The sequence below is a fragment of the Hemitrygon akajei genome, chromosome 12 (genome assembly GCF_048418815.1).
Source record: "Hemitrygon akajei chromosome 12, sHemAka1.3, whole genome shotgun sequence".
Classification (NCBI taxonomy): Eukaryota; Metazoa; Chordata; class Chondrichthyes; order Myliobatiformes; family Dasyatidae; genus Hemitrygon; species Hemitrygon akajei.
In genome coordinates, this window is record NC_133135.1 from 50,509,997 (window position 1) to 50,536,336 (window position 26,340).

The 26,340-nt window shown below is 40.5% G+C and overlaps 1 protein-coding gene across 2 annotated transcripts in view; it reads right to left on the bottom strand.

The window, feature by feature from the left end:
• The window catches only part of hook1 (hook microtubule-tethering protein 1), an 89,370-nt gene that overhangs the window by 29,465 nt on the left and 33,565 nt on the right, over nucleotides 1–26,340 (bottom strand). For both annotated transcript variants that reach the window (XM_073063073.1, XM_073063074.1), the window contains exons 9-15: nucleotides 22,255–22,412; nucleotides 15,571–15,711; nucleotides 11,054–11,255; nucleotides 9,493–9,603; nucleotides 8,373–8,460; nucleotides 7,877–7,937; nucleotides 1,013–1,153 (exon numbers count right to left, since the gene is read on the bottom strand). In XM_073063073.1, the coding sequence (XP_072919174.1) occupies nucleotides 1,013–1,153; nucleotides 7,877–7,937; nucleotides 8,373–8,460; nucleotides 9,493–9,603; nucleotides 11,054–11,255; nucleotides 15,571–15,711; nucleotides 22,255–22,412 (902 nt within the window). The remainder of the gene's footprint in view (nucleotides 1–1,012; nucleotides 1,154–7,876; nucleotides 7,938–8,372; nucleotides 8,461–9,492; nucleotides 9,604–11,053; nucleotides 11,256–15,570; nucleotides 15,712–22,254; nucleotides 22,413–26,340) is intronic.

Below are 26,340 nucleotides of genomic sequence, written 5' to 3' on the forward strand. Positions count from 1 at the left end.
TCAATTCACTAATGTGCTTTTGTTTTCAGAACCAGATTGGCAATCCACTGATGAAGGAATTAACATTAAATCCTCTCTAAAGAACCTCTCAAATAATCATAATTTATTGTCTTGTGTTAACATTTTTAATCTAGTTAGCATCCCTGTAGCACCAACTTTGTTGTAAATGTAAAATGGGGTTGGTTCTAGAAGTCCAAAATAAAATGCTGGAAACGTTCAGCAGGTCAGGCAGATTCTGGAAAGAGCTGCAAAGTCGACATTTTCCATCGACTACTTGTTAAAATGTCATCAAACTGATAGTTCAACTTCTACACATCACTAATATTCAGAATTGTGTGCTTTTTCTTATTATAATTAACAAGTTCAAACAGCAGTATCTGAGCAGAAAATCCTACAGAAGGTAGTGGATTCAGCCCAGTACATCATGGGTAAAGCCCTCCAAATCATTGAGCACAACTATATGAAATGTTACAGTAGAAAAGCAACATCAATCATCAAAGATCCTCACCACCCAAGCCATACTTATTTTCCTCACCACTGCCATCAGTTGGAAGATACAAGTGCCTCAGGAATTGTACCACTAGGTTTAATAACAGTTACTACTCCTCAACCATCAGGCTCTCGAACAAAAGGGGGTAGCTACACTCATTTAAGGACTGTTATTTTGTTATTTCATGCTTGTTATTTATTGCTATTTGTTTATATCTGCACTTGCACAGTGTGTTTACAGTTCCTGATGTTTACTGTTACTGTTCTATGGTTTGCTATGTATACCCACTGAAAAAGAATCTCAGGGTTGTATGTGGTGACATGAAAATTAATTTTACTTTGAATTTTGAAAAATGAAGCTTGTACATCAAAAGGTGTAACTTAAGTCTCGTCATGAAAAGCAAAAGGAGAACGGAACTGGAGATTCATAGGATACTGTAATCAGAGCATCATTTTAAAAAACATAGTTGAAGAAAGTAGCAGTTGTCTGGCAAGCCAGGTCATATTCAAAACACAGCCCAACCTATTTTCTGTCTCCAGTTCGTTCTTCGTCCGATTTGCTTCGTCTAATGATTTCTGCAGTATTGAAATCCGCTCATTCTCTGATCCCTCCTGTTGCAGTTGTAACATCTTGTTCTCATGCTGCAGCCGAATGAACTTCTCTCTAAGTGTCCAGAGAAAACTGAATTATTACTGCTCAGGCAAGTGCTCTCAATACACCTTGCACTCGTTAGACTAAAACATTCAGCTTACATTCAATTAACGAATGCTCAGTTTATGAATCTGTACTCTAACACCATTGATTCCTTTTGTGCATTCAACTTCAGAAACAATTCTCACCACTGTATACAGCATTTCACTCTTTGTGCGCAGGCACACTCCACCAACATTTCCACAAAGCATTCTGTCCATATTTTTTAATTTACCAAAATTATTTGTTAATTTCTTACTCCTCAAAATAATATTAAATATTTCTGAACACTTGAAACTTTAAAAAATAATTTAAAGATGTGTAACAGTAAAATAGCAGGAAATAATTGAATACACGTGAAACCATAACTTTGATGCCAGAAGTCTGCCGGAAAGCCATTAGGGCATTGCAGGGGTGGGGAAATCAGGCACTGTCATTGTGACCTAAATATGGCTAACAGGATGGTCCACCAGATCTCCAGGTCAATCAATTTTATTGAACTGCAAAAGGTGAGTGCGATTGCAGGAATGGCTGTTGCCAAGAGAGAATAAGCATCATCAGCCCATCAAGTACAAGAATTATTCTTATTCTGCTGGCTGAGAAGTGGTTTATTCTAAAATCATTGCTCAGTTTGGTTTTAACCAAAGAATATCAGAGTTTGACAACTACAACAAAAATGTGTATTTGGAGCTTTGTAAATAAATTTATTTGGATATTTCCATATTAGTTTTTTTTTGCTTTTAATCTTTATTTTAAGCACAGGAAGCGATGTGGACTATCCTGAGAACCTACACAAATTATTGAAAGAGGTAAACTGAATCTCCAGAGAAAGAGTAAATAATCAAATATATGTTAAACCGAGAGAACACATGGGAATTTAGGTGCAAAGAGAATAAATTGAACTTGCCTGAAGTTAACGCTGGGGCCTCCGGAGACAGATAAGTGGGTAACAGTCAGGAGAGGGAAGAGCAAGAGTCAGATAATAGAGAGTGCCCCTGTAGCTGACCCTCTTAACAAGAAGTACTCCTGTTTGAGTGCTGTTGGGGGGGACTGCCTACCTGGGGGAAGCAACAATGGCCACGCCTCTGGCACAGAGTCTGACCCTGTGGCTCAGAAGGGTAAGGAAAAGAAGAGAATGGGAGCAGTGATCCAGGACTCTATAGTTAGGGGGTTAGACAGGTGATTCTGTGGACACAGGAAAGAAAAACAGATGGTAGTTTGCTGCCCAGGTGCCAGGGTCCGGGATGTTTCTGATCGTGTCCACCATATCTGAAGTGGGGAGGTGAACAGCCAGAGGTTGTGGTACATATTGGTACCAACGACATAGGTAGGAAAAGGGAGGAGGTCCTGAAAACAGACTACAGGGAGTTAGAAAGGAAGTTGAGAAGCAGGACTTCAAAGGTAGTAATCTCAGGATTATTGCCTGTGCCACGCGACAGTGAGAATAGGAATAGAATGAGGTGGAGGATAAATGTGTGGCTGAGGGATTGGAGCAGGGGGCAGGGATTCAGATTTCTGGGTCATTGGGACCTCTTCTGGGGCAGGTGTGATCTGTACAAAAAGGACGGGTTACACTTGAATCCGAGGGGATCCAATATCCTGGCAGAGAGGTTTGCTAAGGCTACAGGGGAGAGTTTGAACTAGAATTACTGGGGGGTGGGAACCAAACTTGAAGAGGCAGAGGAAGGGGCGGTTGGCTCACAAATCGATAAAGCTTGTAGACAGTGTGAAGAGAGGATAGGTAGGTGATAGAGAAAGGATGCGCTCAGACCAATGGTTTGAGATGTGTCTATTTTAATACAAGGAGCATTATGAACAAAGTGGATGAGCTTTGGATGATCAGTATATGGAGTTATGATGTTGTGGCCATTACAGAGACTTGAATGGCTCAGGGGCAGGAATGGCTCCTTAGAGTGCAATAATAACAGGGTTGTTGTGATGGGAGATTTTAATTTCCTCAATCTTGATTGGCATCTCCCTAGAGAAAGGGGTTCAGATGGGGTGGAGTTTGTTAGTTGTGTTCAGGAAGGTTTCCTGACACAATATGTAGATAAGCCTCCAAGAGCAGAGACTGTAATTGAACTGGTATTGGGAAATGAACATGGTCAGGTGTCAGGTCTCTCAATGGGAGAGCATTTTGGAAATAATGATCACTATTCTCATCTCCTTTACCATAGAATTGGAGAGGGATAGTAACAAACAAATAAAGAAAGCAAACACGAGGAAATCTGCAGATGCTGTAAATTCAAGCAACACACACAAAATGCTGGTGGAACACAGCAGGTCAGGCAGCATCTATAGGGAGAAGCGCTGTTGACGTTTTGGGCCGAGACCTTTCATCAGGACTAACTGAAAGAAAAGATGGTAAGAGGGATAATAAGAGGGAGTAAGATAATAAAGAAAGCATTTAATTGGAGTAAGCGGAAATAATGAAATTTTCAGACAGAAACTTGGAAGCATAAATTGGAAACAGGTGTTTGCAGGGAAATATATGGCAGAAATGTGGCAAATATTCAGGGGATATTTGTGTGGCATTCTGCATAGGTACATTCCAATGAGACAGGGAAAGGATGTTTAGGTACAGGAACCATGGTGTACAAAGGCTATCATAAATCTAGTCAACAAGAAAAGATAAGCTTACAAAAGGTTCAAAAAACTAGGTAATGATAGAGATCTAGAAAATTATAAGGCTAGCAGGAAAAGAATGAAATTAGAGCCAGAAGCCCACATGAGAAGGCTTTGATGAGCAGGATTAAGGAAAACCACAAGACATTCTACAGGTATGTGAGCAGCAAAAGGATAAGACGTGAGAGAATAAGACCAATCAAGAGTGACAGTGGAAAGTGCGTATGGAACCAGAGGAGATAGCAGAGGTACTTAATGAATACTTTACTTCAGTAATCACTACGGAAAAGAATCTTGGCAATTGTAGAGATGACTTGCAGTGGACTGAAAAGCTTGAGCATGTAGATATTAAGAAAGAGGATGTGCTGGAGCTTTTGGAAAGCATCAAGTTGGATAAGTCACCGGGGCTGGACGGGATATACCCCAGGCTACTGTGGAAGGCAAGGGAAGAGATCGCTGAACATCTGGCAATGATCTTTGCATCATCAATGGGGACAGGAGAGGTTCCATAGGATTGGAGGGTTGCAGATGTTGCTCCCATATTTAAGAAAAGGAGTAGAAATAGCCCAAGAAATTATAGACCAATGAGTCTTACTTCAGTGGTTGTTAAGTTAATGGAGAAGATCCTGACCTGCAGGATTTATGAACATTTGGAGAGGCATAACATGATGAGGAATAGTCAACATGGCTTTGTCAAAGGCAGTTTCTACCTGACGAATCTGATTGAATTTTTTGATGTGACTAAACACATTGATGAAGGTAGAGTAGTAGATGTAGTGTATATGGATTTCAGCAAGGCATTTAACAAGGTACCCCACACAAGGTTTATTGAGAAAGTAAGGAGGCATGGGATCCAAGGGAACATTGCTTTGTTGATCCAGAAATAGCTTGCCCACAGAAGGCAAAGAGTGGTTGTAGACAGGTCATATTCTGCATGGAGGTTGGTGACTAGTGGTGTGCCTCAGGGATCTGTTCTGGGACCCCTACTCTTCGTGAATTTTATAAATGACCTGGATGAGGAAATGGAAGGATGGGTTAGTAAATTTGCTGATGACACAAAGGTTGGGGGTGTTGTGGATAGTGTGGAGGGCTGTCAGAGGTTACAGCCGGACATTGATAGAATACAAAACTGGGCTAAGAAGTGGCAGATGGAGTTCAACCCAGATAAGTATGAAGTGGGTTTATTTTGGTAGGCCAAATATGATGGCAGAATATAGCATTAATGGCAAGACTCTTGGCAGTGTGCAGGACCAGAGGGATCTTGGGGTCTGAGTCCACAGGATACACAAAGTGCTATGAAGGTTGACTGTGTGGTTAAAAAGGCATAAGGTGCATTAGCTTTCATCAACTGTGGGATTGAGTTCAAGAGTCGAGAGGTAATATTACAGCTCTACAGGACCCTGGTCAGACCCCATTTGGAGAACTGTGCTCAGTTCTGGTCACCTCACTACAGGAAGGATGCAGAAGCTATAGAAAGTGTGTAGAGGAGATCTACAAGGATGTTGCCTGGATTGGGGAGCATGCCTTATGAGAATAGATATGTCCCTACAACAAGGGGTTTAGATGGGGTGGAGTTTGTTAGGCATGTTCAAGAAGGTTTCTTGACACAATATGTAGATAAGCCTACAAGAGGAGAGGCTGTACTTGATTTGGTATTGGGAAATGAAGCTGGTCAGGTGTCAAATCTCTCAGTGGGAGAGCATTTTGGAGATAGTGATCACAATTCTATCTCCTTTACCATAGCATTGGAGAGGGATAGGAACAGACAAGTTAGGAAAGCGTTTAATTGGAGTAAGGGGAAATATGAAACTATCAGGCAAGAGCTTGGAAGCTTAAATTGGGAACAGATGTTCTCAGGGAAGTGTACGGATGAAATGTGGCAAATGTTCCAGGGATATTTGTGTGGAGTTCTGCATAGGTACGTTCCAATGAGACGGAAAGGATGGTATCATACAGGAACCACAGTGTACAAAGGCTGTTGTAAATAGTCAAGGAAAACAAGAGCTTACGAAAGGTTCAAAAAACTAGGTAATGACAGAGATCGAGAAGATTATAAGGCGAGCAGGAAGGAGCTTAAGAAAGAAATTAGGAAAGCCAGAATGGGCCAATGAGAAGGCCTTGGCAGACAGGATTAAGGAAAATCCCAAGGCATTCTAGAAGTATGTGAAGAACAAGAGGATAAGACGTGAGACAATAAGACCAATCAGATGTGACAGTGGAAAAGTGTGTATGGAACTGGAGGAGATAGCAGAGGTACTTAATGAGTACTTTGCTTCAGTATTCACTATGGAAAAGGGTCTTGGCGGTGGTAGGGATGACTTGCAGCAGACTGAAAAACTTGAGCATGTAGATATCAGGAAATAGGATGTGCAGGAGCTTTTGGAAAGCATCAATTTGTATAAGTCACCAGGACTGGATGAAATGTACCCCAGGCTACTGTGGGAGGTAAGGGAGGAGATTGCTGAGCCTCTGGCAATGATCTTTGCATCATCAATGGGAGAGGTTCTGGAGGATTGGAGGGTTGCGGATGTTGGTCCTTTATTCAAGAAAGAGAGTAGAGATAGCCCAGGAAATTATAGACCAGTGAGTCTTACTTCAGTGGTCGGTAAGTTGATAGAGAAGATCCTGAGAGACAGGATTTATGAACATTTGGAGAGGTATAATATGATTAGGAATAGTCAGCATGGCTTTGTCAAGGGCAGGTCGTGCCTTACGAGCCTGACTGAATTTTTTGAGGATGTGACTAAACACATTGATGAAGGTAGAGCAGTAGATGTAGTGTATATGGATTTCAGCAAGGCATTTGACAAGGTACCCCACGCAAGTCTTATTGAGAAAGTAAGGAGGCATGGGATCTAAGGGAACGTTGCTTTGTGGATCGAGAACTGGCTTGCCCACAGAAGACAAAGAGTGGTTGTAGACGGGTCATATTCTGCATGGAGGTCGGTCACCAGTAGCGTGCCTCAGGAAACTGTTCTGGGACCCCTACTCTTCGTGACTTTTATAAATAACCTGGATGAAGAAGCGGAGGATGGGTTAGTAAATTTGCTGATGATACAAAGATTGGGGGTGTTGTGGATAGTGTGGAGTGCTGTCAGATATTACAGTGAGACATTGATAGGATGCAAAACTGGGCTGAGAAGTGGCAGATGGATTTCAACCCAGATAAGTGTGAGGTAGTTCATTTTCATAAGTCAAATATGATGACAGAATATAATATTAATGGTAAGACTCTTGGCAGTGTGGAGGATCAGAGGGATCTTGGGGTCCGAGTCCATAAGACGCTCAAAGCTGCTTCACAGGTTGACTCTGTGGTTAAAAAAGCATACAGTGCCTTGGCCTTCATCAATCGTGGGATTGAGTTTAGGAGCCGCGAGGTAATGTTGCAGCTATATAGGACCCTGGTCAGACCCCACTTGGATTATTGTGCTCAGTTCTAGTCACCTCACTACAGGAAGGATGGGAAAACCATAGAAAGGGTGCAGAGGAGATTTACAAGGATGTTGCCTGGATTGGGGAACATGCCTTATGAAAATAGGTTGAGTGAACTCGGCCTTTTTTCCTTGGAGTAATGGAGGATGACAGGTGGCCTGATAGAGGTACATAAGATAATGAGAGGCATTGATCATGTGGATAGTCAGAGGCTTTTTCCCAAGGCTGAAATGGCTATTGTGAGAAGGTACAGTTTTAAGGTGTTTAGAAGTAGGCATAGAGGAAATGTCAGGGGTAAGCTTTTTTAAAAAACAAACAGAGTGTTAACTGTGTAGAATGGGCTACCAGTGACAGTGGTGGAGGCAGATACAACAGGGGCTTTTAAGAGTCTCCTGGATAGGTAGATGGAGCTTAGAAAAATAGAGTAACTCTAGGTAATTTCTAAAGTAAGTACTTGCTCAGCACAGCATTGTTGGCCAAAGGGTCTATATTGTGCTGTAGGTTTTCTATCCTTTCTATGTTTATATGTTTTATGTGCTTTTAAATTTGAAGCATATTCAAAGTTGTTATTTTCTAAGTTTCACTATTAAGATTAAGAGATATCAATTTCTGAACAAAGCGGTAATGTAACAGCTATACCTATATTCCACAGGAAGAATTTCAGCTGCAAGATGGTCATGCGAAGCCAACGTGAATTTACCTATAGATCAGAATCTTAAGATTATTCACCATTTAATGTGGATAATTAATCTATATTTATATTTTGACCCCATTTGCATCTCCTTGATGCATAGTTCCATTTCACATTTAACTGTCATGATAACAGGTTTTTACAAAAAAAGGTTTGTGTAAGCTCTATATAATGATTATTTTCATAGTTATCAATGCAATTTGAGCTAATCACAGTCTAATTGCTTATGGTGTTAGGATTAAGCAATAGGTAGATGTCTAAAGTCTAATTTACAAATAGTTAACATCATTCAAAATAAAATTTTTGCCATCATAACAACTCAATAAATGTTTAAAAACTGAGATGTGCAGGAATTTTAAATAACACATACATTAACTCAGTTGCTGAAAAACTACAAAAATTACTGAGCATGGAGTGTGAATGATAAAAGGAATTGACATTTACCTGATTGCAATAAGTGGTCTTGTTGTAGTTGTGTGCATTTGAGTTCCTCATTGGTTTCTTTAAGAGCATCACGTTCGATAATCAACCGCTGTAGGTTAAAGACACACTCCAATAAATAATAGCCACATGGAAGTAAATGAAAGACATTATTAGATAATTCACAATGAGTGACAACAATAAGCAATGATTACCATCTCAATATGACTGTAAATTACACAATAAAGCAAATATTATTTATTCTGTGAGCAAACCTGGATTTCATTATTGATTTACTATGACTGATACTTTATGATGATGTATACCTCTCTTGGCCATTTGCATGGTTATGGAGAATATCACTTCTTGACATGGTGGTCTATCAATTGGAGTTTTTTAAGCACACTTACACTGTGTATCTGTTGGCAATACACAGATGTGTTAAATCTAATTTTATGACTTGCAATGCTGGATTTTGAGCACAGCATCTGAACTATTGGCCTCATCACCTAACAGCTTGACTGTGTTGACTGTTAGAGTATGCACCCAGAAGTTTACAGCTGACTAGATGCCAATGCCAATTTTGATAACTAAAGGCAAATTGATTCCACACTGATAGAGCAGAGAAACAGGTTCTTTAAGCTGCTATTATCATGCTGTTCAATTATTTGTGGAAAGGGATTTGAAAAAGAAACACTTATTCCCCTAGCTTAAGAAGTTAGAACACAAGTTCTGTGCAAATAGAGTTTGCAATGCTGGAAATAATTTAACAGCAAGGAAACTGAAGTACTGAATAAAACAGGAAATGTACGAACTTTGACAATGTTGTTTTCAATATTTAGATTTAGCTACTTAAGCCAATATTAAAATATCTGATCCACTTTTATTGACTGAACGTTTAGGGAGCTAGGCTAAAATATGTATGTTTGCTTATAAATGGTGTAAATTAAGTCACATCTGAGTAAATAGGTAACAATTTATCACCAGCAAGAAGTACGTGGATCAGAGAAAACAAAGTTCAAAGCCTTTATAAAAATCTTGTGGCAAATCAAGGCACGACAGTATATCAGCCAATAACGCAATCCAATTCAAGGGTTTATAAGGACAATGATGCCCCTTTCTATCTGAATGCAAAGACACTCACTTCTTTTTCCTTCAGCAATGCTTCATGCTTTTCCTCAATCTGTTTTAGCTCAAAAGCCAATTTGTCTGCTCTTCTCGTTTCCCCAGACAATGAGTTGTGGAGTTCCTGCACCTTGAATAACAAAATGCATCCAGTGTTAATGTGAAGTCACCAGATCAATTGGCACAGTTATAATACATTGAGATAATTATCTTCAGTGGTGTAATGGGGAAATGCACACCTCACAAACAGCAGAAGCTAAAGAGAATAGTAAAGTCCTCAGATCAATTCTTAACCCATTTCGAGTTACCTGTTCCCACTGGAACAGCAGTTGCTCCTCCACATGCAGTAAGAACTCCATTAATCTGGCAGTTTTAGGATTTTGGTCATGCCAGACCAACAAATTTTCCATAGTCATACCCCAGCATACTTTAAATTCACTTCTTAAATTTATTATACAGTATGGTAATAAATTTTCTAGTGAAGCTCTTTGTTTAAATGAAGCACAGAAAACAAGGCTTGTTCAGTTTAAAGGGATCAAGGGAACTAGAAACTCTGTGAGTAGGAGGGAGCATATTAACTTAGACCCTGGAGAGTTTTGAGGGGCTGCAGTAAACATTTCCTTGCGTGCCAAATGCCAAACCATATGTTATTTCAAACAACTGGATAGGGAATTTTCCAAGCTATTCCATATTTGGAATTCAGTAAGGTATAAAATGATCTGTGGATAGCATTTTTTACGAACAGAAATAATTACAGGAAATTTCAACAACCTTTCTTCAACTACCATATTTTTGGAATAATGCAAACAAATTAAGTTGTTAAAAATGTTAACAAGTCTGCTCTCCAGTAAGGAAGGTATCTTTCTCAGCTCCATTTCAGAAATGCTGATACAATGAATGACAATGTACCTGTTATTTACAGAGGTCACTTCCACAACAGACCACAAATCAAATGTGGGATCTTCTGAACCTTATGACTAAGTATTGCATTAGATTGCACACCTTATATACCAGCTGGGTAGCCTCCAACCTGATGGCATGAACATTGACTTCTCTAACTTCCGTTAATGCCCCTCCTCCCCTTCTTACCCCATCCCTGACATATTTAGTTGTTTATCTGTTTTCCATCTCCCTCTGGTGCTCCGCCCCCCCCCCCTTTCTTTCTCCTGAGGCCTCCCGTCCCATGATCCTTTCCCTTCTCCAGCTCTGTATCACTTTCGCCAATCACCTTTCCAGCTCCTAGCTTCATCCCACCCCCTCCGGTCTACTCCTATCATTTCGCATTTCCCCCTCCCCCTCTACTTTCAAATCTCTTACTATCTTTCCTTTCGGTTAGTCCTGACGAAGGGTCTCGGCCCGAAACGTCGACATCGCTTCTCCCTATAGATGCTGCCTAGCCTGCTGTGTTCTACCAGCATTTTGTGTGTGTTGTTTGAATTTCCAGCATCTGCAGATTTCCTCGTGTATTGCATTAGATGGCGTTTTATTAAATGACTTGTAGATTAAATTATAACATAAATGGTATATTACTGTAATTCATGAAACTGCAACATAAACTCAGATACAGGATTTGTGCTTACTTGTTTCTTGTATGTCTCTAACTGAGCACGAGCTGCATTAGCTTTACGCAGTTCCTCCTCCAGGCTCATTACGTTCTGCATGTACATCATGTTTTTGTCCTCCAATAACTTCATCTGTCGCTTCAAGTCATTCAGATCATCCAGTTTTTTTTTGTATGTCTCCACTGTGGTCTCTAGCTTGATTACCTTATCTGAATAATTCCTGAAGAGAACAAATCATAGAATCAGAGATTGGTACAGCACATGATGCAACCATTCAAACTGTCCACACTAGTCCAGGAGCAGAAATCCTGTCAGTCATATTCCACTTCAAGCTTGAAATTAATTTGTCGCCAAGTGTCTACACATTTTCCCTTAGAAAACCCTAACTGATGATGTTTACACCACCCTTGTGTTCCAATTTATAATCACTCTCGGCATAATAATAAAGACGCTCCCTGGTGTGCTTCAATCATCACTTTAAATTCACGACCCTAGTCCTTGAACCGCTGCACAATGGAAATAGCTTCTCTCTACTTAATCTGTAATCAGGAAAGCTTAGCATACAAAGGAGTAGAAAACTCGGTATTTAGAAAAGCTTCAAATAAATTTACTGAAAAGCCAAGCAGTTGTGGGTGAACTAGATGAGAGCAACTACAGGCATAGGAATGGGTAACATTACCACAATGAATAAACAAGAAGTTCATTTTAAAACACAAGACCACATTCTTTTTGATGTTCCCAGATTCTGAACAGTATTAAAAAACATTATATAGCTGTGAAGATTCAGTTGCCCTGTATGCATTAGATGCAAGGCAGACCACCGATCAAAATCAGCACAATTCAACCTTGGACAGAAGCAGGCTCCACACACATTGGGGGCCAGGGTCTTTGCTGTGACAGAGCTTTCACCATGCAAACCCTGTAAAGTAGGTAAGAGAGGGTAAGGAGTTGGAGAACATGATCCACCTACAAAAATGCAGAAAAAACTCAAAACTACAGTTTAGTTGTGACTCAACTTACCCGTTAGAGCACTGTGAATGTTTCACAAGCAAAAGCATTCAAAATATAAACCATCAAATCATGTTCAAACTTTTAAAATGTGAAGCAATTCATATGTAAAAATAAACTGACCAAGATAATTGAAAAATATATATTATCTCAGCTTTGTTTGGTTTCTCACAGCTGTTCCACTCTAAGGGAGAGAGATGCTGTTCCTGCACTTGGTGCAGAGTGATTGATGGATTTCAAATTCTGAACACAATCTCGCACTTCACAATTGGATTACATGCACAGTCCAATATAGGAGCATATAGTCAGAAAACTGCAGAGAACTGTACAGGAACAATGAACTTGCTGGTGCTTATACATTTTCCAGCACTTATTTTTGTGTGTTCCTGCTTTAGCATCCAAAATTGGAGCTAATTATTGTAGGTGGGCTTAGCAGCTTGAAAGTGCATTCTGTGCCGGTCTCCTATGAAAGAGGCATAATACAATGGAGCGATTTATCCATCCTCTTATTTTGAATACAAAAATCTCTTTGATGACACAGATCAGGAAACAATTCCTGGTCAGAATTATTGCTGTTGGTTAGTTTAATAATATTTAGACAGTACACATCAAAAGGGATCTAAAATTAGGGGATAGTCTCACTGTAGGTTAAGGGGCTGCCCATTTAAGATAAAGATGAGGAGGAAGTTCTCAAGAATTTTCATGATTATGAATCTCCAGAATTCTCTCCTCCAGTGAACGATGAGGACAGAGTTATTAAAATATTCACAAGATCTTTGTAGAGTCATCAAGTGTAATCATGAGCAAGGAAAAAGTGTAAATGAAGGCGGAGGCGGAGTTAAGGTGACGCTAAATTGTGACTCCTTTGCTTGCATCTTCGGAAATAGCTTTATTTCCATCTTTAATATCTTTATTTTTCCCTTTCAGGGTTCTTTTGGAGACCCTGATCTGGAGTTACACACTCACGTCAGTTCTTTGCGGGAATGGGACCCATTCTTGGGGATTCAGGACCAGCCATTGTTTGGCACGCCAAGGGTTCAGCCTGAGAGGTGGCCGAGTGTTTGGAAGCCAAACATCTTGGGGCTCTGGAAACAGGCAGATCAAGGGTCGGTGTCACAGCAGGAGACTCGTGTGTTGTCAGGGAGGCCGGAAAATCTTTCGCTGTGGGCCTGAAGACCTGAGATCTTTGTGATCTTCGGGCACGGAGCTCGTAAAAAGCAGCAAAACGGACTTTTTAACATCGTAAACTAACGGGTTGTTGTTACGTCTCTGTGGTAAACTATGTATACCTGTCTGGACACGCCCCTCTGCTGACTGCTCCTGTGGCTCCTCCCACAGACCCCTGTATAAAGGCGATTGGGGCACTGCTGCTCCCTCAGTCTTCAAGATGCCATGCTCCCTTTTGCTGTTAATAAAAGCCTATCATTCACTTCCAGTCTCTGAGAGTTATTGATGGTGCATCAATTTTATTAACAGCAATTTTCAAACATGGAGAGCATCTTATGACCCAACAGATTGGATCTCGACCCTCAATCCCAGGAAGCCGGCAATGCTTTCGAACTCTGGCTAGCATGCTTCGAATCGTACCTGGAGGAGATTTAAGTGACCGAGCCTGCCACGATGCACAGAGTTCTCCTCTCCAGGGTCAGTCCACAGGTCTACTCCATGAAGAGGAACCAACCGAACTACCAGAGTGCGCTGGATGCCCTCAAAAGACAATGCCTGCAGCCGGTAAACACCGTTTACACAAGACATTGCTTAGCGACACGGCAGCAGCAGGCCAGAGAGTTGAGCGCTGAGTGCAAACTGCACTTCTACTGTCCTGAAAAGGCACAACTTATCAAGGCCACCCGCCCCTTTGAGCGACTGAGTGTCGACTTTAAGGGCCCCCTTCCCTCCACCGACCGCAATGTGTACTTTTTTAACATAATCGACGAGTACTCGTGGTTCCCCTTTGCCATCCCCTGCCCTGATACCACTGCCACATCCGTCATAAAAGCCCTGCGCCAGCTCTTCACTCTGTTCGAATATCCCTGTTATGTCCACGGTGACAGAGGGTCCTCATTTATGAGTGACGAGCTGCGCCAATACCTGCTGGCTAGGGGTATTGCTACTAGTAGGACCACGAGCTATAATCCCCGGGGGAATGGACAGGTGGAGATGGAGAATGCCACGGTGTGGAAGGCCACACTCTTAGCCCTTAGGTCAAAGGGATTGCCGGTCTCTCGCTGGCAGGAGGTCCTCCCCAAGGCACTCCACTTCATCCGCTCCCTGTTATGCACGTCCACCAATGCCACCCCTCATGAGCAACTCTTTTATTTTCCCAGGAAGTCTGCCAATGGGACCACCCTACCGGCTTGGCTGACGTCCCCAGGGCCAGTACTGCTCCGGAAACATGCGAGGAGCAATAAATACTCCCTGATGGTCGAGAAGGTTCACCTACTTCATGCGAACCCCCAGTATGCCTACGTGGTCTTACCTGATGGGCGGGAGGACACGGTCTCCGTCCATGACCTGGCGCCCGCAGGAGCATCAGACCCCTACCCCGAACACTCCATGGTGACTATGAACCCTGTACCCACTGATGTATATACCCATGAGACACCGCGCAAGCCAAGCCCTACACAGACTCCTCACGACACTCCCTTACCGGGAGCCACGCACACGCATGAGGGGTTACTGATGCCTAACGGGCTGGCACCTCAAGTCAGGCCGGAGCCAGCACAAACACCATCACCGGTGCTACATAGATCGCAGCGACAGACTCGACCACCTGATAGACTTGACCTGTAAATATACTTGTAGGAAACTTAGCCCCGTGGGACTCTCTTTTAAAACAAAGGAGGGGTGAATGTGGTAAACTATGTATACCTGTCTGGACATGCCCCTCTGCTGACTGCTCCTGTGGCTCCTCCCACAGACCCCTGCATAAAGGCAATTGGGGCACTGCTACTCCCTCAGTCTTCAAGATGTCGTGCTCCCTTTTGCTGTTAATAAAAGCCTATCGTTCACTTCTAGTCTCCAAGAGTTATTGATGGTGCATCAGTCTCCCTCTCGCTGTGAAAATGGGGGACACCTCCTTCTCCCTGATTAGGTAGAGAGAGAATCTGTGGGCTTCCAAATGCTGGATGAATTGCGATAGTCTTTGGGGTAACTGCAAGGTCTGTGTCTTTGCTATTGCTTAGCTCATGCTTGTGCTCGGTAGCAGGTACAATTTTTGTTCTGCCGGTGGGGGGAGGAGGAAATTGTTGCTCACCGCCACTTAGGAAGTGGACTTTGGGGTTCTCACGTTCAACTGTCGTTCATTCTTTGGGGCACTTCTCTGTTTTCATGGATGTTTTGTGAAGAAAAAGCATTTCAGGATGTATATTGCATACATTTCTCTGACATTAAATTGAACCTTTGAACCCAAGATCAGATTAGTCATACTCAACCAAGCAAACTCAAGGGACCATTTGGCTACTTCTGCTCCTGCTCTAATATTTTGTGCTCTTACTTAACTCAATGTAGGTGGAGATTTTTATTACCTCAGAACATCAATTTCATCTTTAAGAGCGAGATTTTCCTCTGCCAAGCTGTTTAATTCATCATTTCTATGCTGTACTTCAATCAGTTGTTTCTCGAGCTCCTCACAATGAATCCGATAGTCATCTTTTGCTGCTTCAAGCCTGGAGAGATTCACAACAAAAACAGCTTCCGTAAAATACAAATACACAAATTATTTCCAAGAACCTATTGACCTTGATCTATGTCACAACCAGCCTTTGATATGAAGTTCACTTGAGCAACTTGCGAAGTAGAGTCTGGATGTTCTTTACATCCAATTTTTAGTTCCACACAACAGAGAATGTATAACTGGAGCCTCATTTACTTCAATGCCGTCAGTGTCACTGTAGGGAACACTGAGTGTAAGTAATAATAGCAGATGGGTTTAAAACTTCTTGAGAAGCCTTTGACAGCTGACAAACTATTAAAGACTGTCAGGACATCTTGAGCTAGTGCCTCCCAATATGCTGACTTAAAGCAAGCTGCTACCAGAGTCCTTGACAATCACATGTTGGGTCAGATCGATCTGCTTCCTGCAAAAGAAAAAGAACACTCGTGCAGTAGACTTCCCAGTCCCTTTGCACATCCACTTTCCTACTTCGCATTAGGGTTCAAATCTAAGCAACAGGCACACCTGACAATACAATGTGAAACATAATATGTTCCATTAGCACGTCTACACTGCCACAATTCCATCACATGCTATGTTCGCAATCGAGGGGATGCCATCAGGGCAAACACTAATAGCTCTTTACGGGAAATGACAGGGGAAGTTACTAAGGAAAGGACATCCCACCTACTATCTTTACATATCTGAATAATGTAATTTTTGGACAATTCTTACCTATATCATTAAGTAACAATTATGTTTACACAAGATGACCACAAAAGTTTATCAAAAACAATATAGTATAAAGCATACACTTGCTGACCTCTGGTTTTAATATATCATCTTACCTGATTTCCAAAATTATCAAAACTGAAAGAAAATGTCATGGGAAAATAAGAAAGTAATTAAGTAATAGCAATGAGAAGAATAAAGGAAACACTGATTCTGCTAGTAGGCAAGCTATGCATTAAAGGTAATCAATAAAAGACCAAAGGCATTTTATGTCAAATAAAAAGGATATCCTAACTCAGAAATAAATATATGTAATTAAATAACTGTAAATAAATATAAATTTATGCTAAATAAAAATGAACCAAAATTAATATCATGTACAATTAACATATTTTGACTTGGCAAAGCAGTCACTGCTGAGGGTCAAAGCTATTATTTAAAAGTCATTCATAACTTAAGCCACTTTCTTTCTGTGACTTAGAATGGAGATATACCAGATAATGGATCTCCCAAAACGTTACTAACAGATTGTCAGACTGTTATGAGTGCAAGTTCTTGAGTTTATGGACCTCCTTCCAGAGTAAACCATTATAAGTTTTAAGAATGCAAGAGAGTATGTGCATAAAATGACAAGCAAGTTGAAAAGCCAGTGAAAAATTTTAAAAGTGAACAGAAATGCTCAACTGAACTCTTTAAATGGATACTGTAAATAAGAGAAGCTAAATTGCTTCTGGAATAGCAAGGAATGCAAAATGTTCATGGTATTTATTTATTGTTTAAGGGGAAAACATGATGCATTATGAGCTAATGTATTGATTTGATGATGCAATGAATACAGAATGTGGGGAAGTGATGCTCTGAGCTTGCTGGTAATTAAGTACAAGGTCAGGAATGTGTGAAGTGTGGTAAGGCTGGTGAAGTTAGTAGAACAGAGCTGCTGTAGGAACAATCATCTGCAACACTGGGAGTAACTGGAGCTCCATCTGGTGGTAAAAGTATAGAGTGCCACAGTTCCCAGCAAGTCCAACATTGTTTTTGAAAAGGTGGTAATGAATTGCCTCTTTGAAGTTCAGTGGTGATCATTCACCCACCAACCCCACTAAATTCCAACCAGAATATTGAGAGAGGAGGATTCAGTGATGGTAAAGCCATTGAATGTCAAAGTAATTGATTGGAATACTGCGCAGACGCAACGGGAGTGTTCCCGTGCAGGTCTGACAAACAGCCTGAAAAAGCAGCAAGTTTTTCGACAGAAGTGGTTGATTGGACTACAATGCAGATGCAACAGGAGCATTCCCGCGCAGGTCTGACAAAGATTTTTGATAGGAAGCACAATTTCTATAACAGAGAGAGGTAACGCCTAGTGGAGCTGTCACCATGGGAGCAGTTATCATTGGAGTAGTCTGAGGCAGAGTAGTAAGACTTTAGCTCAACAAGGCTTCGGCAAGAACAGGCAGAGGCAAAATAAGTAGGTAAGTTCATTCCTTATTTCTTACTTAATTCTTGACAGAATAGAGGGTATGTCTACAGAGCCAGTGTTTTGTTCTGAGTGTCAGATGTGGGATTTATAGGAGATTCCCAGCCTCCCCAATGGCCACATCTGTGCCAGATGCATTGAGATGTAGCTCCTTAGAGGCTGTGTTAGAGAACCGGAGCTGCAGCTCGATGACCTTCCGCTTGTTAGGGAAAGTGAAGCAGTGATAGACAGGAGCTAGTCACCCCAAGGCTACAGGAGACAAATAAATGGGTGACTGTCAGGATAGTGAATGGGGAACTTCAGAGAGTGGAGAGCACTCCTGTGGCCGTCCCCCTCAATAAGAAGTACTCTATTTTGAGTACTGTTTGAGGAGATGACCTACCTGGGGGAAACAACAGTGGCTGTGCCTTGTAGGGAAATGAAAAGGAAGGCAGCTGTAGTAAGGGAATTCTATAGTCAGGGGGACAGTCATACAATTCTTTGGACACAAAAAGGAAACATGGATGGTAGTTTGCCTTCCAGGTGCCAGGGTCCAAGATATTTCTGGACATGTTCACAATATCCTGAGCAGCCAGAAGTCATGGTACATATTGGTACCAACAATATAGGAACAAAAAGGGAGGAGGTCCTGAGAAGAGAATAGAGGGAGTTAGGAAGGAAGCTGAGAAGCAGGACCTCAAAGGTAGTAATCTCGGGATTGCTGTCGGTGCCACTCAACAGGATAGGAATAGAATGAGGTAGTAGATAAATGCGTGGCTAAAAAATTGGAGCAGGGAGCAGGATTCAGAATGCTGGTTAATTGGGACCTTTTCTGGGGTAGGTGGGGCCTGTACAAAAGGGACAGGTTGCATATGAATCCGATAGGGGACAAATTCTTGCGGGCAGATTTACTTGTGCTGTTGGGAGTGGTTTAAACTAATATGACAGGGGAATGGAAACCAGTATGATAGAGCTCAGGATGAGCCAGCAGGTTTACAAGTAGATGATGGGTGTAACATGAATGTAAGGGAAGGACAAACAAATGATTGAGTACAAATGCAGACAGAGCAAAGAGTTAAATTGTACCACAGAGGCAAAATTCAAAAGGGCGAAGAATGCAGGACTGAAGGCGGGCGCGTAGCATTCGGAATAAGGTGGATAAACTCGTGGCACAATTAGAGACAAGTCAGTGTGACGTTGTGGGCATCACTGAGTTGTGGCTAAAAGAAGCCAATAGTTGGGAGCTTAACATCAAAGGATATATTTGTATTGAAAGGACAGGCAGGAAAGCATAGGCATTGCTGTAGCTCTGTTGGTAAGAGATGGAATTACATCTTTAGGAAAGAGGTGACATAGGATCAGAGAATGAAGAATTTTTGTGGGTGGAGCTAAGAAATTGGAAGGGTAAAAGAAACCATTATGGGAATCATACGAGGGGTGATTGATAAGTTTGTGGCCTGAGGTAGGAGTCAATTTTAGAAAGCCTAGCACATTTATTTTTCAACATAGTCCCCTCCTACATTTACACACTAGGTCCAGCGGTCGTGGAGCATACGGATCATCATTCACATGTATCAGTATCACAATGGAATAAAGGGAATTATAGAGACATGAGAGAGGAGCTTCCCCAGGTGGATTGGAGGAGGATACTGGTGAGAAAGATGGTAGAAATTTCTGAGAATAGTTCTCAAGGCACAGGATAGATATATCCTACAGAGGAAGAAGTTCTCAAATGGCAGGGATAGGCAACTGTGGCTAACAAAGGAAGTTGGATGATTGGGAAGCTTTTAAAATCTGACAAAAGGCAACTAATAAAGCTATAAGAAGGGAAAAGATGAAATAAGAGGGCAGACTAGCCAATAATATAAAGCAGGATACTAAAAGCTGAGTAGGCTACGGTCAATTATGGAAAACCCTGAACATCCTCTACATAGCACCATCCAGAGACAGAGAAGCAGTTTCAGCGACAGGTTACTGTCGATGCAATGCTCCTCAGACAGGATGAAGAGGTCAATACTCCCCAATGCCATTAGGCTTTACAATTCAACTGCCGGGACTTAAGAACTTTTTTAAAGCTATTATTAATGCTTTTGAGTTAGTGATTTAGATGCATATCATATTATTACTGAGTTAAGTATTGTATGTAATGAGTTTTTGCTACAACAAGTGTATGGGACATTGGAAAAATGTTGAATTTCCCCATGGGGATGAATAAAGTATCTATCTATCTATCTATCTATCTAAAAGCATTTTTAGTTATATAAAGAGTAAAAGGAAGATGAGAATTAATATTGGACCACTGGAAAATGATACTGGTTACGTAGTTATGGAGGACAAAGAAATGGCAGATGAACTTTGCATCAGTCTTCACTGTGGAAGACACTAGCAGTGTGCCAAAGGTCCGTGAGTGTTAGGGAGCAGGAGTGAGTGCTTTTGCCATTACAAAGGAAAAGTGCTAGGCAAACTCAAAGGTCTTAAGACGGATAAGTCACCTGGCCAGATGGACTACTTCCCAGGGCCCTGAGAGAGGTTACTGAAGAGATAACTGATGCATTGGTCATGATCTTTCAAGAATCACTTCTTGAATCTGGCTTGATTCTAGAAAATTGCAAATGTCACTCTATTCGTTAGGAAGTGAGGAAAGCAAAAGAAAGGAAATGATAAGCCAGTTAGCTTAATGTCAGTGGTTGAGAAAATATTGCAGTCTATTATTAAGGATGAGATTTGGAGGTATTTGGAGACTATTGATAAAATAAGTCAAAGTCAGCATGGTTTCTGTGAAGGGAAATCCTGCCTGACAAATCTGCTAGATTTCTTAGAGGAAGTAACAAGCAGGCTGGACAAAGGAGATGCAGTGGAATTGACGACTATTTGGCAAAGTTTGCAGATGATATGATGCTAGGTAGAGGAGTAGGTAGTGCTGAGGAAGCAGTGGGATTGCAGCAGGACTTAGACAAATTGGAAGAATAGGCAAAAAAGTGGCAGATGGAGTAGTGTTGGGAATTGTATGATAATGTACTCTGGTAAAGGCAACAATAGTGCAAATTATTATCTAAATAGGGAAAGGTTCAAACATTAGAGAGAGACTTGGGAGTCCTCATACAAGACCTGCAGAAGGTTAATTTACTAGATTGAATCTGTGGTAAAGAAGGCAAATGCAATGTTGGTATTTATTTCAAGGGGAATAGAATATGAAAGCATGGAGATAATACTGAACTATTATAAGACACTAGTCAGGCCACACTTGGAGAATAGTCAACAGTTTTGGGCCCTATATCTCAGAAAGGATGTGTTGTCATTGGAGAAAGTCCAGAAGAGGTTCACGAAGATGATTCCGGAAATGAGGGGGTTAACGCAGGAAGAGCATTGGCCAGTTTTGGGCCCATACTCACTAGAATTTAGAAGAATGTGGGAATGTGGGATCGCATTGAAACCTACCGAATTTTGAAGGGTCTAGATAGGGTGGATGTGGAGAAGATGTTTCCTATGGTGGGGGTATCCAGAACTAGAGGGTGCAGCATCAAAACTGAGGGGCAGCCCTTTAGAACAGAGGTAAGAAGGATTCTTTTTTTTAGCCAGAGAGCAGTGAATCTGTGGAAATCTCTGCCACTGACTATGGTGGAGGCCAAATCCATGTGCATATTTAAGGCGGGCGTTGATCTTTTCCTAATCGGTCAGGGCATCAAAGGACATGGCAAGAAGGCAGGTGTATGGGGTTGAGTGGGATCCAGGATCAGCCATGATGGAATGACAGAGCAGATTCAATGGGCTAAATAGCCTAATTCTGCTCCTATGTCATATGGTCTTATAGTCTTACAGTTAGGGGGTTGCCTCTTGTTGAAGATGGCCATAGCCTAGCACCTCTTGTAGCCAGATTATTACTTGCCAGCCTTGCCCCAAAGTTATCTAGGTCCTGTTTCATGAAGCCATTTTCATGTTTGAATGAAACAAAATCTAGATAACCTTGAGACAAGGGTTCTGTGAGCTAAGAAGTTGACAATGGAATTGAGCATTGTGCAGTCATCAGTTAACACCCCCATCTCTGAGCTTATGATGCTAGGAAGATACTTGTGGGCTGCCCGCAGCATAATCCTTGGACTGTGTTGGTTGTTGATACAAATGATGCATTTCTCTGTATGTTTCGATGTCCCTGTCACAAATAAAGTTAATATTTAATCTTCAATTGATGAAACAGCAGAAAATGGGCTAACATTGCCCTGAGGAGCCCCTGTAGTGATGCCCTGGGATTAGGGCCATTGACCTTTGACTTCAACAGCCTTTCTCCTTTGTGAAAGGTTTGGTTCCGATATTGATGTCCGCATCTCACGTTTACTGCACAGATTAAATGAACCAAAATGAACCACAAACCTGTAGTTCTCTTCTTGCATTTGTTCAAGCTGTAGTTGAACATTAAAGTACTTGCTTGCAAGCTGTGGGTCATCAAATGCATCCATCTGGTGTATTTTCTCTGTTAGAAGGTCATTATCAGCCAACAAACTGTTTCTTTCTTCTTGTAGAGCAGAAACCTAAAAGTAGTTACATATTCTTTGACATGTTAACAATTTAACTCAAATACCTAAATCTATTTACATGGATTAATAGTTAATACAAAAATAATCAATGCAATCTCCTGAATAATTGGATTGTCCGAAGGGTCCGCGAGGCATTCACTTGGATTTTGCTAATTAATTTCCTCAAAGTTTTTGCTTCCAGTTCTTTCCCTCTGCATTCAAGAAATTACATGGCTATGAAGAACAGGACATTGTGATGGCAAGAAGGTTTGTTTGCCCAGTAATATCATGTTTCCATGTAACAGTGCCTTGCATTGTTGTAATTCTCTTTGCCAGACAGCTCTGACAATCACATCCGTGACCAAGTCAGCCAACATATGGAAGGTGTGGGTGTTAATTATAGGTACACCCTGGGTGATTACAACAATAGCACTATTACCACAATATAGAACCAAGCATTTGGCTAGATTTACAAAGCACTACTTCCATGGACAATTATCATTAATAGTACACTTTTGAAGAAGCAAAATGGCATCTTGTGGCTTTGCCTTTTGCAATGAATCAAACAATTCCATTCAAATAAAGTGACAAAGATCTAGTTGTTCTCTCCATTCTATGCAATGGCAATAGTCACTTTAAAAGGTGATCAATAAAGCTGTTTCACAATACCATGAAATTTTTCTTGAACTGAAGATATCACACTAGTTACAGTTCAATTGTAGAAAAGTCATGAGGCATTAAAAATAACTTGACGTTTCATTTCATGGAATGTTGTGTTTTTTAAGGAAGCCATTCAGCTTACTGTGTCAAATGAGGACCCTCACAGTTTGTTTCCAGACATCCTCTCTGAAATTCCTTCTATTGCTTTCTCCCTCCTGTGACCAACTACCATTTAAGTGCATCGAGACAAATTGTCACAACTATGCTAACTGGTAATACGCACAACACTTTGAACACATTGGGTAAAGAACTTCATCGGATTAACTTATCATAAGTCTAGTAGAAATTCAAACAAAGATGGGGGCTCTCCAATATTTGTTTACATTACCATAGTTTCAATCAAGGCTAAACGTATTTAAGGAAAACAAAGGGAAAAGCAATGAATGAATCAGAGAGTATGATCTTAAGAAATAATAAATAATGGCCTCTAAAATAATTTATTTATGTTTAATATTTTAGAAGTAACTTCTGTATCATGGCAAATCACCTTGGACAACAAATTTGGAATCAGAAAAGGAGCACCAACATAGTCAGATGGAATAACATAAAATAAGAAGCATATGCAGGTGTAGCCCATTCTGCCATTTAATAAGCTCTTTTACCCCAGAGCCTCTTTTCTGCACTATTCTCATATTCCGCAATTCCTTAAGACCTATAAACATTTTGACCTTGGTCCTCAACATACATCTTGGGTTAAAAATTCATTGTGCTTACAGTGAAGAAATTTCTCCTCATCTCTGTACTGAATGATAAACCTTTATGTTGATACTGGGATCTTGGTTCTGGGCACCACATCCAGGGGAAACAGTTACTTTGCACCTATTCTGTCAAGCTCAGCAAAAATTTTCAATCTTTCAATGAGATCCTCACTTATTCTTCTCAGCTTGAGAGAGTACCAGCCTCATCTAAATTAATCTCCAGTCATTTAAATTAATCTCCGCTTGTCTCAAAACACCATTTTTCAGACAAGTACCTCATTATTTCTTCTCCCTGTATGCCCAACTAGAATTCAAATATTGTTGATTTCCTTGCATGGGTACATGGGTGTCCCAATTATCAAGATTTATGGCACTTTCCTTATAATTTGATAAATAAATTGAAGTGTACAATTTTATCTTAACAAACTGTAACATATGAATATTGTATTTCTGAGTTGAAACTCAATGCCCAAAGTACGTTAGAAAACTCTACACTATCCATGCTTGTCTTTGTATTATGAATATATGGCAACATCTACATCCCTATCATATGACCATACCCTAGTAGCTACAGAAAATACAGTATACATTTTGCAGATATGATACTAATGGCCAATTTGCCATTCTCTTTATACTTTTCCCTATTTCTCTTGCCATTAGGATAGAACTAATTTGTTTACAAAATTAAAATCAGTGCCCTTTGTGGGCTCCAATGTACAGTTCTTACATGATTCTCAGTCATAATCTTGATTTATGGCATTCATTTTTCTTCAATCATAAATAAAATCATTTTTGTGAATAGCCATTACACTCATTCAATTTTACTGCTTTCAAAGAGTTTCAAAATGACGTAATAATGAAAATCAAAAAAGAAACCCAATTGAAATGACTTCTAGCAAGATTGCATTGTGTATTACAATTAATAAAGTAAATCCAATATTAAATATAGTTTGGAAAACTTTTCATTTTAGCCAAATCATATTTTTATGTGGGCTACAATTGAATTGGTAAAGCATGACGTCATGACACTGATTGGTGCAGCAATATCTGCTCAACATTTATTCTCATTTCTGAATGATGTGATGAACATCTGAATTTCTAAATAAAATGTGCGAAACAAAATAAAGGAGGAATATCCCTTTAATAAACAATTTCCACCCATTTTGGAATCTTTTTTCTTTAAAAGCACTGACTTTCCCCTTTCCCTGTGATTGTGTATGTGATGTGCTTAAAATCTTGATGTTAATATTGGGAAAGATACAGGAAATGCATTAGAGGAGCTTGAATTGATATGTCCCCAGGCCTCTCCCCTTCTGCACAAGGTGAAAAGAGTGTTAAGTTGACTGTGAAGGGTTTGTAGTTAAACACAGGTATATGTATTTTCATTTTATCCTCATCTCCCAGGCAGCAAGGGTCATGTTATGCATTGTGCAGTTGTGTATGGATGTACTAACACACTACTTCTAATGCATTAAATATCATAAGTAGACAAATGTTGCTTACTTAATTACCAAAGCACCTCAAAAAGATTTTTTTTGATTTTTGAAATTCTATTTAATGTTAAGACATTTTAAAACAATGCAGCCTTTTTTCCCTTATCTGGAAGTGTTCCATTAAATGCTAATGGTGTCCTAGAAAGCATCCTGACATCAGAAGATCCAAGAAGAAATGTCCAATCCAAGAATTCAACAAGTATATACATCTTATTCTGGTGAAACGAGTTATCTGCTAAAGCTACAATCATTCACAAAGGGAGCTGTTATCAATAAACTGCAGGTTTCCTTTCACTCTTTTCATATGAAGACATGGGGACCAAATACTGTAGGATAGTCACCTAGACTATTAGACAGCACCTTTAGAACTCATGACCTTTGCCAGATAGAAGAAAAAGGGTAGCTAAAATATGGGAACATCTATGCCACATACTATATATACTTGGAAATATATCAAACCACCCCCCTTCACCCTCAGTAGGTCAAGATCTTAGAATTCCCTCACTAACAGTTTTGTGAGTATACCCACACCACAAGGACAATGGCAGTTCAAGAAGGCAGCTTTCTACCACCTCTGAAAGGCAATTAGAAACAGGAAATTAAATACTTGCTCATGTCTACATAGTCCATATCACTGGATTAATACATAATAAAAAATGCATGGAGATACATGGCACAGAAAGCGAACATAAGATCATTGATTCTGACCAATGATCAAGCACCCATTACATTAATCCCACACTATTTTCCTATTTTATTCTCAAAGATCCCCATCCAGCACTAACTATCATGTTAGGATAATTTACAATGGTGAATAAAGCTACTGATCTGACTTTGGAATGTGGGTAGAAAGGAATGTGCTCAGTGAAGCTCTCAAAGCCACAAGGAAAATGAGCTAACTCCATATGAAGAGTACAAATTGCCACTGGAGCTGTGGGAGAGCAACTTCACCAGTTGTGCTGCTGTGTCACCCATACATAGATAAAATAACACATAAATGTTATCCAGGGTCTAGCGGGGAATATAATAAAG